We start from the raw sequence: 13,675 nt of genomic DNA on the forward strand, positions 1-13,675 counted from the left end.
GCTCACCGCCTATTTGTTAGAGGAGACGCGGTAATACGCCAGCGTTCAAATATTCCTGAATATTCTGAAATTCTTGAATACCCAGCATTCAAACACAATATCCCAGCGTTTCAGCCGTTGTACTCCCGTGCCATTTTAGGTTTTGGCGTTGACGCCGTGCGGTCGCCGTTATACTGCCATGGCACGCCTTTGCAAATCCTTACCTGCGTTGTCATCAACTTGCCACGGTTGCGCGATCTCTTTTGATCAAGCGGCTGTTGTTGCAACATTTTGATACTCATTATTGTATCCATCCACGTTCTCGAGACAGCTACATTTGTTTGCGCTAGCAATCGAGTTCTTTGCTACAGCACTCCTGCGTTGTCTCTCTTCATGTTTAATTGCATTTGTTTGTGTGTATGATGTGTGCCATAGTGCTTAATACACTACTAAATGTGAACGCTGTTAAGCTAGAGCCATTTCTTAGCTACAGTGACGGCTGCTACTGCGTGGTGCCTCCAATGATACTGATTTGCCCTTTTCTTCTAACGCAGGGTTCGACAGAGTACGAATATGCGAGACTCGAGCATGCAGAGAAGCCGGTGAGTTGTTCATTTCATTACATCAGGTATGGTGCGTCCGTGTAGGAGAGAGCGCCGTCTGTGGCTTCCTGCGTCGCCGAATATAGCTGACACAACGAAAAGTGTATAAAGAGTATACAAAAAAAGAGTATAAAAACACAACTTTGTTATGTATTGCTGTAAAGCCTTAACCGCGCGTGAAACTGGAAGGACAGCATGAGTTTGCTTCAGCGAAAATTATGGCAATAAAGGGACACTATACGAATATATTAGATCGAGCTAGATTGAAAGGTTAGGCTTCTGTAGTAACGAATTCGTCATTCGTAGAAAGACGGAGCTCTTCTAAGCGAGAAACTAACGGAAACGGAAAATAATACTGCGCCACCTATTGCGTACTATAGTACCTGCCATCTCACGTCAGCACTGGTTAAATTAAAGAGCGTGACATAGAGGCAGGTCAGCTGGAGATTACTTCAACTTCTCCATTTTCATTCGAGTGTTTCGCATTGAGGAGCAGCAGTGCGACCTTCGGGGACTATTCTCTACGCAATAAAGTCCTATATTGGCTCACTGAAAATGATGATAGGCTGCTAGATCAATAATCTATCACTATAGCTCGGCCTAGAATTCTTCTCTAGTGTCATTTTGAAGGAGTGGAGGGGGGTGACACTAAACACGCTATAGATGCTCTTAAGATACGCGGCAGCCAGTTCACAGAGCGAACACACGTATTCTTAAGGAGGATTTTCTACACGAACACGAAGACAGTGCAGTAGTGCCTAGGATAGTGCCGAGCAGTGCATAGGGGGGAGGGGAGGGGCTTCGCAGGACTGTGTTCGATTTACTGGTCGGACGTGCTGTCCGATATCCCCAATATAAGTCTTGTAAGCATTCTCTTCCATACTTTTGATGTGCGTGTGACCCCGTCACGTTTTGATGGACGTGCTTGATGCTGCAATATTAGCGAAAGGTGCCTCGTAATGGCAGTGTTCTGGCAATACCGAAGCTTTGTTAATTTGACCCTTGGTTTCCATGCGACTTGCATTTCTAGAGGTTTAAGGACACCTTCGGGATTGACGACATGGGATTTATAGCAGCCCGTTGGGAGTATTTAATTCCTACGCGCTGCTCAAGGCGTTGCGGTCTGGAACTTGTGCATTGCCAGAGGTTTATTTTTGAGTATTCCTCATTCCTATTGTTGGTCCGAGTATACATTTCCTTGGCAACTGCGGTTTGCAATTGGGTGGTCTACATCGTTCGCAATGTCTGCAACATCCCAACTGCCTGACATGCACTTACGAACAGTACAAGTTTAGGAACTTCTATAAGCGTGTGTGACCATTCGAAGCTTTGCTTACTATTTGAATAGTCTTTTCTACTTTATTTGTATACGATTTGATAAATCACTATTCGATATTGTCGAACATTCGTTTCGCTCAAATTCTATAAGGAACAGCAACAGTTCTTGCAGTTTACAGGAAAAAAGACAGATGCAAATTCAGACTAATCTGCACTATTGTGGTGCAGGAGAACAGTGGTTGTAGCGCAGACGGCCGAGTCCTTGAACATACTAGCTTATGCGCATTAGTTACCAGCCGCCGAGTAGGCATATGTCTCACCTTAGGCAGCCTATGAATTCACTCTTTGTGTTTGGGCGACCCGATTTATTAAGGGTCAGTCTGACCATGTTTTCATGTCTGCAAAACTACGCGCGGCGCTGCATTGTTCCCATTACCTCCTTCAATGAGCTCTGCACTCTACTAAGTGCATTCGGGAGGGGCTGTTCCTTTCTTTATTATAGTAATTTTTCTCGCCCACTAGATATCACCATACCCTCATGGTTTCACTAAACTTGACATCCAGTTGATAACGGCATTACATGTATAAAGTATTCTAAAGAAGCATTTTCCTGCCAAACAGACTTCACGGAACTTTTCATTTCACTCATTTCAGAAATTTAATGTATTCAAAATTCGATTCAATAAGGAAAGGTCGTTTCTCTCAAATATTCTGATGCGATCCGATTCCAAGATATTGCTGCTTGAGCACTCCTACGTTCAACTGTTTATTTTACCTAAATGACGGGATTTATTCTTTGACGCCATCAGTCACAATGAATTTTCCGTACCGACGAACGGAAAAGTGCGGCTTTGTGAGCGCAAATGTCGCAGGTCCAGAGCAATGGAAGTAGAAAAATAAATTGATTACAAATGTCTGTCTCTCTTGCCAAATCACCTACCTAGTAATTTTACGAAGGTGCACATTTTTTTTTCTGGGTAAGTAGAGTAAAAGAAAACAAGAACAATACTTTTTACACCATAAACATCACAGTTTGACGAAGCTCCTTATAGACCCTATATTTCAAACTTTAAGCACCTTTGGTCGCTTCATTAAGGCGGCGACTTGGGCGTGTTGGCACATATTTGAAAAGGCGGCAGCGCAAAAAACAAGAAAGGAACACAGACGAAGACGAGTCGACAAGGGCGAGCGCTTAACCTGAGATGTGCAAGTTGGATTGCGACCCTTGGGTATGCGGAGCAGACCAGATCCTCAGTCTCCCCAGTACTTTTTGCCAGGGAACTCCGTTGTTTGGTTGCCAAGGACGTGGAAGGTCCGCACATGTTCATATCAGGCATTGTGCATCCTACCGCAAACTTGCACTCTCGAAGATCTCGGTACAAACGTGCTTGGCGTCTCTATTCAGACCGCAACGTTTTGACAACGCGTATTCCACGGCTGACGGATGGCGGAAGTCCTCCGAACAACACCCTGACTTTCTAAGGCAGTTCTTCGGCGTGGACACCGAAAGAAACTTCCCGAGCACGGCATACTGAGGCAGCGATGCGTGAAACCGTAGCACACGATGAGAAAGAACCAACGTGTGTATCGTTGGTACAACGCTGGTCCTTGTCGTCTCGTCTCCATCAGTGTTCTTTTTTTGTGTGTGCAGCCGCCTTTTCAAGCATGTTTAGTCGCTCAACGCGTACGCCTCTTTATTGTCACGTCATCCCTCGAAACAGTAGAAATGTCTACAGATTCTATTGTCTGCAGAATCGCACTATTTTTTGGCAGCGTTAAAATATCCACATTTCTTTATATTAATGCCCATTAGGCCGCACACAATGACAAACGCAATAGTACCAACAGGTATTTTCTCCAGTCACGTCACCGAAACTCCTTCATATGCTAACTTCAGGCGAACCTTTCTTTGTGAACCGTCGCTGAATTTGCTAACTACGGCTGCTTGTGCCATCTGCCCAATATCTCACAAATAATATATAAATAAATAAATTAGCTTTCCGATCACGGGATCGAAGCTCGATGTCTCTGAACATCAGCAGGATGCTCTGACAATTTGGCCAGAGTTTTTCTTTTTGTTGTTGTTGTTCTTTATCACAAACATACTTCTCTTGTCGGCGCCAAATGACTCTCTTAAACGATTGGCACGTGTGAGAAGTCGTGGAGCACGTGCGCAAATGCCTGGTTCCATTCAAATTAGAGGGAGGAGTGAAACGGGTGAGTAATAGTCAACCTTCCCAACCAATTTTTGTATTGATACACCTTTCCTCTCAATTCTGCGCTCGACACACATCGAGCGTCGTTTTAGTCCCGGTGACATAAATGCGTCGATGTCGCAAACTGTGCATTCGCATGGACTCCTGTTTCCATTACTGCTTAGCATGTGAGCAGTGTCGTGCAGAAACACTGCATGACAATAATCTTGTGACCTGCGGAGTGCATAAAGATTGAATGAGCTCACCCCTTGCGTAAGGCGACAATAAACATAGTTGCGCGCATCGTGAGTAGCTTTACATCACTTAACCGCTTTGCTTGGCGCGCTATAACGTAAACCTATTCCGATCTCTTTCCATTCCATCTCTACCATTAACCCTCCACGATCGGCTTAAAATTCATCGGGCCACCTCCGCTTCGCCTGCCGGTCATGTGACGTCACGAAGAGAGCGAACACTCACCGCGTCAAAGTGACGTGTGCTTATAAAACATGTAATTTTATGCTGAACAAAACTTTACTTTCTTCGGAACAGCCGGCGACCACACCGTTCCTTAAGGAATACAAAATGGCTGCGCCAATCGCTGTGGTGCTGACTACTCGGAGCTGCAGGGAAAAATGTATTTCTCTGTCAATCATAAGGTATTTTTCAAGAAGCTATAACGTTGTCCAGCTCTTTTGTCCTAAACAGGACACTTTTCTGCCAGTACTTCCTCGCAGAAGAGCCATATTATTGTCACCTTTAACCTGCCCTACCACGCCAGCGTGATTTTAGACCAGCCACCGCAAATTATGCAAGGGGAACCGGACCGATCGCAGGCGCCGGCATCACCCTCCTTATCTGGTTATCTACATTCACTGCGGTATCTCGCACTAGCCAAAACCCTCTCCGCTTGTGCGCACTTCTCGCCCGTTGTCGGCCAATAAAATAAGGAAAGCATGTTAACGCGGCAATGTTGTTATACTATATCAGCGCCTTTACACTTTTACACTTGCAGGCAAGTTCTACGAGGCGATCATCGAGCGCGGACGCACGGACCCGTGCGATGACTTCTACGCGCACGTGTGCCGCAAGTGGATGCACAACGCGCGCATTCCCCCCTACGCGAGGAAGTTCTCGTTCGACGACTGGATCATCTCAGACATCGAGAAGACGCTCTTCGCAGAGGTCGAAGGTAACGCGTATATAACCTGGCACTTCTGAGCTGCCTATGAGCGTGCTACTTAGTAATACGTTGTTTCATTGAAGCCAGGTATACGGCTCATGACGTTTATGGGCCAGCAGCTGTACAGTATTTGTTCGCAGTTCTGCTTTTTTGCACAAGGCGCGGGTGCATACTTAACTGATGTACCATTCTTAACTATGAGCACGAGCATAACTGCACGCCGTTGCTAATTTCACGCAGAAAGATGCTACGCCTACATTTTCTTGCTTCGCACAATAAAAATAGTGTGATTTTTCGACATTCACAGTCTCAATCGATAACATCTATACTCCGTTCCATACACAGCAGCCATCGCTCTGAAAGCTAGACAGGCTTTTTGCAGTGGCTTCGTTTCCACTTGGATATTGTTCCATGCTTTCTTTTTTTTTGCTGCAATTGTGCCTAATGGTGTTTTGTTTAAGCTCAGTATTGTGTGAAACAAGATTTAATCCTTAGAAACAAGCACTATGTGGAATACGTTTAATGCGTTGTTTTTATTATTTTTATTTTCATTGTTATTTTCGGGTTCTTTATGTATAACCCGTCGCGAGGAGCAACACGTGCATGCTCGCGAAGCACCTATCGCAATAGGTGCTTCGCACCGATTGCTATAGCGAATTAGTAAATATCTGTACGAAGCAAGGATAGTAGTTTTATCGGCCGTATAAACTTGTAAACATTCGTTTACTAACTAAATTGGCAATCATAGAATATGCAACCGTGACTCACCGAGGACGAGACAGACAGAGACAGCGCTGTCTTAGCGTGTCTGCTTCTTTCTACGTCCTTGTCCAGTCGCGTTACCCATTCTGTCATTGATTCAAACCAACTAGCCCGTCAATGTGTTTTAATTAAATTAACCAGCACGGTATCACGCGCGCATAGGTAAACGACTACACACTTCACTCAATGACAGAGGAAACTGTCTGTGAAAACACTGGAGTTAGGAATTGCGGCAGGAGCCGCGAGTCAATTGACCTCCATACATCTGTAACTTCAACGAAATGTCGAAACGCGAATACGAAGCTACCGGCACTACGCGCACTCTGCAAACATCGCAGGTCGCTCTGAATATGAGGTCCGCGTGGGCGCGCACATTGGCCACGTCACAGATTGCTTTCAAGACACACCAGCGCCCGCAACGCGTCCCTACGGCTCCCGCCAGGGGCGTCTAGTATGGCGTCCGCGATTCGCGTGGCCAACGCCGTAGTAGACACCGCGGTTGTGACCGCTCTGTACGGAGCGGCGGGCGAGGAGAACGTCGAGTCACTGTAGCAGCCGCCGGAGAAGAACGCCCCTCCTCCCTCGTCTGACCCACTGCCTCAAGCTCCAAAGGAGAGGCCATGCATGCAGGCCGTGTTTCTCGCTCGCGCACGCGAAATTGAACCGCGTTCGCCGGCTCACCGTCAGACGCTTTCACTCATACGGAACCTCACGGTGAAGGCGACGGCCGAAACGCGCCTGGAATGTCCATATAACAGCTATCGCGATAAAGACCCGTAAATAACAAAAATAACCATGCGGCATCGCAGTAGAAACAGAGAGGGTGCGAACGCGGTCGCGCTCGCTACATTTATCTCGATGGTGCGACGTCTCATGTGCCACAGGGAGAAAGCTCATGTGCTACACGTGCAAAGGAGGGAGGCCAGGAACATGCGTAGCGACCACTGCGGCATCGCAGAAGAAACGGTAAAAGGCGAGAACGTGGTCGCGGACGCTACATTGACCTCGACGGTGCGATCTTTGGTGTTCCACAGGGGAAAACGCATGTGATACACATGCAAAAAAGAGAGGCCAGGAACATGCACATGCACGCACATCTAGCCCCGCGGCGCGAAAACCCTAACGGAAATGGCACGAACGCGCAATTCCCTTCTTCACCTCCAAGCGCTTTCCTCCTCCGGCGCTCACTTCTCTCGCGGCGACGAATACATTGTCGCGCAGTGCGGAATTATTTTTATTTATTTTTTTTCGAAATACCGCGTAATATGAGTAGGCCCAAGCGGGGTGAATACAAAAGAACGTAAGAAACGCACGAAGAATAAAGAAATGTCATTCGGTAGCCTGCTCAAATTCTAGCGCTTTAGAATTCAAGTGATTAAAGAAGCAAGAGAAGAAAAAAAAATTGTTTGCTTAACACCTCTGCACATGCGAAATTCGCAACCAAGGTTACGGTTGTTGGTGCCAGTTGTGTTGAATCTTAAAGATTTAAACTTTTTTCTGTTGTGTACTACTAGAAGAAATGGCAGGAGTGTTGATGACACTCTCAGCTTGCAGCATTTCGAGTATGATACCTTTTCTTTCTAGAGAAGGAGCTCCAGCTACTGTTGCTCACTGGAAATAAGCACCTTAACGAACAAAGCAATTGCGTAAACTAGATACCTCTGGACACATGTCCAACGGCATAATTTCAGACAGTGTGTTCTCGATAATTTAAGGGTGTGCATTGACAATATTTCGCTCTTTTGTAGACGCACACTGGCAACGTGAAATTTCAGGCTACCATGAACCTTTCATGCACTTTTGTTGCCATGCCTTACAATGGCCAGTTGCCAGACTTGCTCTTTAGTTCTTGCAGTTTATGGAGCCATGTTCTTGCTTATGAAGCAATTAAAGGTTACGCTTTAGCCTATTCACCATTCCCGCGTGTTTATTTCTCTTTTCAATTTGTCCATTAATTCTTTTGGACGTAACTGCTTGCATTATTGCAAGCGAGCTACTCTTTGCATATTCTTCCAGTGTTAACATTCTGAATGAGGTTGTTGACCGCGACGATATCACGTCAGTACTCGTATAACAAACGCCTAAAGTAGTATACGCTTTTTTATCTAGCCTGAGGGCGTTTCCCCCGGTCTTACCAGAACTATTTGTATACTGCGGACGCGTTATAGTTTTGTTCCTGAAACATGGTAACAAAAAGAGACATTTCGTTTTCTTCACCTAAAAGCATGTCGTTGTAGCATGCATTCTTCTATTACATGCATTTTTCTAGGTACAAATATGTAGGCCTCTCTCGATCTATGTATGCTAACTGCGCCCGTGCGCTCTACGAATGCAAATATTTTGCCTCGTCATGATGCGAAGGTGAGCACCTAAATACAAAATGCTTAGTAATCTGTGGGATTGTTCACCACTTATTCCAGCCTCTATAACAGAGCAAGGACAGATCATGAACCAAATGACGCACATTCCTGTCCGGAAATTTGAGGCAATCTTCGCAGCATGTCAAAACGCAGGTAAGCCAAAAAGTTAGAAAGGTCTTTACGCTAATCTTCAGTTTCTTTGGTTTATTCATTTATTCATTTTTTTTTTGCTTTTTGTTCTCCTTAAATACCGCTGGCAAGCAGTGACGTGAGATTAGAATCCCACAGTATAACCAATAGTGGCAAGGCCTGGGCACTGTGTTCTGCTTGAGCACAGCTTTGGGTACAGGGCGCGTACATTATATGAATTTTTTTCTCTCAAAGATGGTGCCACGAGCCATGGGGGTTGAAGGCAGCTTAGCTTCGTAAAGGAAAACAATCGCCGGCTGGCGTCGCGCCGGAGTGTGCGTGGCCGTTTTGGTTGGGCGGCACCGATGTTCTCAATCGGCACGATATACTTCCCCGGTGCGCTGGTTACATTAACGGGCGTGGTGTGTGAGCCAGTTAGGGGGCCGCCTTGTTAACCATAATCACTGTTATGTGCCGCTTCGGTCCACATTGTCCAGCACCTGTGGCCACTTTGCCTGCGTAGGTTTCGAAGATTGTTATAGTATGGGTACACCGGAAAAGGTTTGAATCCTGACGTTTTTCGTCAATACGCTAACTCGTAATTCTCATTCGGAAGCTGCTTAAATGGCATGACGCAAGTGGGTACATTTACCACAGCTGTTTCTGCTACCCCTTTTCCTAACAGTGTTGTGGACAATTAGAAGAGAGAGAGTTATATATTCTTACATATGACAGTTCCCAGTGACCCAGTCATGTCGCTGCTGTGTTGCAGTTTGTCGTGGGGCGCTTCGGAAGGGGCAACCGAGCTTGTGAAAATAGCTCCCGACCCCTAATGTGTCTTCTGAATGTAAGCAGCGATACTATGCGCCTTCGGCTTAGCCGTGATAATGCGGGATGTACAACGGTAATCTGCGGATAACTGCCTGTAAATTATCCGTATATGAAGTGCGGTTTTTTTAGTTTAAAGCGTCTGTGACATCTCGTCTCTGATTCCAAGCAGCGAAAGCAGCCGCAAGTGAGTGAAGACGACAGCTTCTGCTGCACTTAAGCTAACTACGTCGCCTTGGACAAAAAGCTGTGACCAGGGTTGAAGAAACAGATTAGTCCTTCTCTAGATTTTACTCTGTCTTATCATCTACCGGTGATCCTAATATCCGGTCGAACGGAAGGATACAACGAATACCATTACAATAGAATCGATACATCAGCCTAGCCTCAGTACATTTTATTTGGGGAGGGATGCATTATTGCAGAAGTATTTCATAAGCTAAGCCATGTAGCGTTAAATCGTTCCCATTTTAGACTACAGTTCAAAGGATGAATTAAAATAAACGGCGACCGCAATATCCATCCGTTCTTCCCTGTCCAATATACTTTAAAGCGAATCGCAGCTGTACCCTAGGATTCTGAATCTCGTTCAAGCGTTATGATATTCCCTAAGTAATGTCGTACACCTGTGAGAATGCATGATCACCGTCAATAGCAGAATGTGAAAGTGAAAGCTGATGAATAGCTAGGGGCCTCTTTCGTTTTGAACTCATGGATGCATGATATACAACAACGCACGGCAAACGAGTCGCAGCTGTATTCCCTCTTCGACAAGCATCCAGCTTGTCTTGCATAGCCAGCTACTTTGCCGGAGGTCAGGTGGCGAAACCATCTAAGGTCAATGCTACGCGACAACCTAAATTCGTGCTATATCCCAGTGGGAATGAATTCCGCTCCAATTTTCTGAACATGCACTCGTGTGAGACGGGGTAAAGGACCATCATGACGTCGTATTCTCCGGTCTACCTATCTGTTGAACCGCTGGCAACAATGTCGCGTGTTACAGCGTAGATGTTTTAACTAAGACTCAGTAGGCAGCACATTTTTTTTTATTTGGCAGAAATCCTCTGGAAACTTTCGTAGGGAAATTCGTTGTCTAGTGGCAGCATAGTAGGGATACGCTGCGCTAGGCCACATGAAATAAATTATGCCCCCGGAGAAAATGTGCAATACAGAAACACGGCACCAAAGCGAAGAACATACAACTAGATCCATCACCATGCAAAGTGCTTCCCTATACATATCTGTGTAGCAAATCACACCTTCCAAAAAAAAAATTCACCCTTCACTTGCATGACAGAAGCGTGGGACGACTTCAGTAGACACGGATTTCTATTTGTAGCAAGGAAACGAATTGCTCTCCCATATGAAGTCACTTAAGGGGTTGGTGCTGCTGCAGCGTTTTGATTGTCCGTTTTCATTTTGTCGGTGCTGGTGTGTGTTGTAATACCCCCGGTAATACTTTATATTTAAAGATTATTATTATTTATACTACGATGTGGACCAGCTTTTATTCTCATATAGCCTGGAGCAAACAGAATCCCCTCTTCGATGGGTACTGCCACTTGAAATGAGTTTTCCGTTGCGTGCAATCGGTGCCGCAGAGCGCAACAGCAGCATGGAGGACATCAAGAAGATGCCACGCATCCTGGGACTGGAGCACTTCCCGTCGCTAGACCCCGAGGGAGACCCCAAGATCTCCGTGATCGCCGCCAAGCTGGCCAAGAATTTCGGCCTCTTTCCACTCGTCAAGGTCCAGATGAGGGTAGACCCCGACGACTACTCCAAAGTGATCATCTACGTGAGTGTACAAAGCTCGCACCGCGAAAGTTTGTATCCTTGAAACTGAAGCGCCATGCAACAGTTGTCGATACTTGTGCGTAGGTTCATCCTTAATGAAATCTACAGTGGCGTCTCAATAATCGAAACTTTCGAAGAAATCGAATAGTGTCTTATTTGTTTCGATCTTTGAATGGAATAGTCACTAATCGTAAACGTGAGTTTATCTGAAATCTTTCGAATATTTGAAAACGACAACTGCACCCAATTAAACATAAAATAGGAGCGAAAGTACGGTAACTTTTCGCCCGCGCACACAAAACATGAGAACTTGCGTAGTGGAGCAGACTACGTAACTTAGGTAGCCATAGTTTACAGGCTGTACAGCAATTATTTGCACTCTCTGAAGAGCCCTGTGCATGCGAAGAAACTACTTGCTTGCTCCTAATCTTTCATTCGTCCTTTCATTAAACAAAGCTTTATAGTGTACTACCTAATGGCAGAAACTTGCGAACTTTAAGTGTACTGGATTGTGAACATCGTTTTATATTAGTGGTGATAACGGCTGTTCATAATTCGAAGCCATTCAAAACGTATTCTGTATGCGATTGAATTCATTCGCTCCTGGCATTATTCGGTTCGTTACCCCTAGAAACCCACACGTGTTCATCTCAGTACCTGTGATATCTCACGTGTTCGTGGGAATGAAGACATCGCATAGTGTAATTTGGCGCACTTCTTTACTACACCGAAAGTGGGGAGAAATAGCGTCTGCAGAGTCTCGTTCAAAGAGTTGAATGGATGACACCGCTGCAATCGGCACAACTTCATCAACAGCTGTAAAATTGAATGCGTCGTTTTTCTTCGGAATTTAAGATATTTCATGCTTTTTCTTGCAAGAAAGCTAAGGAAACATCACTTTACGTTCCTTGCTTCTTTGGTTTTTTGTAAGCCTCACAATATTCAATAAAACGCTTGGCCCCTTTGCTTGGGACGTTCATATTGGCCCGCCGTGAGAGAAGTGAGGTACTTTTGATACGTAAATTAGGTTTTGCTGCCTGTCGGCATGCAAGAAGTATGGAAGTATCCGGAAAACAACAATTAAAGTATTTCATTGAACTTCGGGCACAAGAAAAAGTGCAATCGGGCTTTCGATTTAATACAAAATATATATTGGCAGTTAGCGAGAAATTTTCTTTAGGTTTGTTAGAATGAAAGCGCTAGTCAATGCAGGACCTTATTGTTTGGTATAACTAACATTACATTTTGTGGGGAAAAGACATCCGAAAGCGTGATACCCCTTGGCGCTTACGCGCAATCGAGGGCACATTGCGATCCTCTTTCCAACTTCACTTATACAGAAAATTTTGTCGTAGTTGCTAAGAAGTGTAGTAAAAGCTTGTCAATTACGTTTCTTAGGCTTCTTTCTTCTATACTCAAGCGGGCGCGCGAGTTAAGATGCACAAATTTTGTTTTAAGAAAAGAAGTTTACTCCGCTGTTAGTGAAAAGTGGCAGTTTGGATGGAGCACGGCCTATCCTAGCTGAAGCTTCATACTTATTGAAGGTCTATTACGGCTGAGGGTTTCATTGCGGTAGAGCGCTTGCAATGTAAGGTTGTTGCTAACGTAATATAATGTTCCGTCCAACTACTTTGCCGACCCGTTTCTATAACTACGGTAACTAAATGCTTTGGACGTTTATTAAGCTTTTAGAAACAGTTAGAGAGCTGAACCATGAGTGTGCGGACTTGAAGGTGACCACAAGAGTACTGAAATAAAACTTGTTTTAGGCACATGAGGTCACTTCGCTCTCCCGTCAAACGGACTTATCACACAACGAGACACACCCCTGCAGCTGCTTGAATACCCTCGCAACGCCCACAATATTGAACTACATACCTCACGCTATTCGTCGCACCATTCCTGTTTTCCGTCTTTCTTTTTCTCGCAGTTGGACGAACCAGAGACGACGGCGCTGCCCAAGTTCATTCTCTCGACCACAGAATCTTCAAATTGGCTTCGCCAGAGTGTTTGCGATGCCATGCTGTCCGTGTACGGTATCGTGCCAACGAACGACCAGTGGGACACGCTGTGCGACAACATTCAGGCATTCGACATTGAGCTCATAAAGGTACGCGTGTGCGGGAGGAGTACCATGCTCTCGCCTCTCACGTGGCCGATATTGCGCATCAGGCCATCAAGAGGAAGCTTTAGCTCGGGTGCTCCTATCTAAATACATGTAAAAGGAGAATTCATTTTTCTCGGCAACCACTGCACCAAATTTGACGAGGTTTATTGGATTTAAAAGAAAAACCTAAAATCTAGGGACTCCTGGTTTGGTATTTTCGATTTAGGTCATCAACTTTTTATAAAAAAATGGGCAAATATCGAAAATTTTCAAAAACGAAACTATCAAGTTTACTACACTGAACTCAGCAACGAAAAATCATAGTACAATGCTATGAATTGCATCTAATATTACATTTAAAGCGGACCAAATTCGTATGTTACACGTGCATCTCAAAAAATTTAGTAATAAGTAAATACAGCTTTTGCAGAACCCTTGTTGCAGAACCCCTG

At 45.1% G+C, this 13,675-nt stretch overlaps 1 protein-coding gene across 1 annotated transcript in view; it reads left to right on the plus strand.

Moving 5' to 3' along the window:
* The window catches only part of LOC135901832 (neprilysin-1-like), a 67,821-nt gene that overhangs the window by 15,621 nt on the left and 38,525 nt on the right, over positions 1 to 13,675 (plus strand). The window contains exons 4-8 of the mRNA XM_065431680.1: positions 534 to 581; positions 5,070 to 5,246; positions 8,420 to 8,512; positions 10,921 to 11,117; positions 13,047 to 13,226. Of these exons, the coding sequence (XP_065287752.1) occupies positions 534 to 581; positions 5,070 to 5,246; positions 8,420 to 8,512; positions 10,921 to 11,117; positions 13,047 to 13,226 (695 nt within the window). The remainder of the gene's footprint in view (positions 1 to 533; positions 582 to 5,069; positions 5,247 to 8,419; positions 8,513 to 10,920; positions 11,118 to 13,046; positions 13,227 to 13,675) is intronic.

The sequence above is a fragment of the Dermacentor albipictus genome, chromosome 2 (assembly GCF_038994185.2).
Source record: "Dermacentor albipictus isolate Rhodes 1998 colony chromosome 2, USDA_Dalb.pri_finalv2, whole genome shotgun sequence".
Taxonomy (NCBI): domain Eukaryota; kingdom Metazoa; phylum Arthropoda; class Arachnida; order Ixodida; family Ixodidae; genus Dermacentor; species Dermacentor albipictus.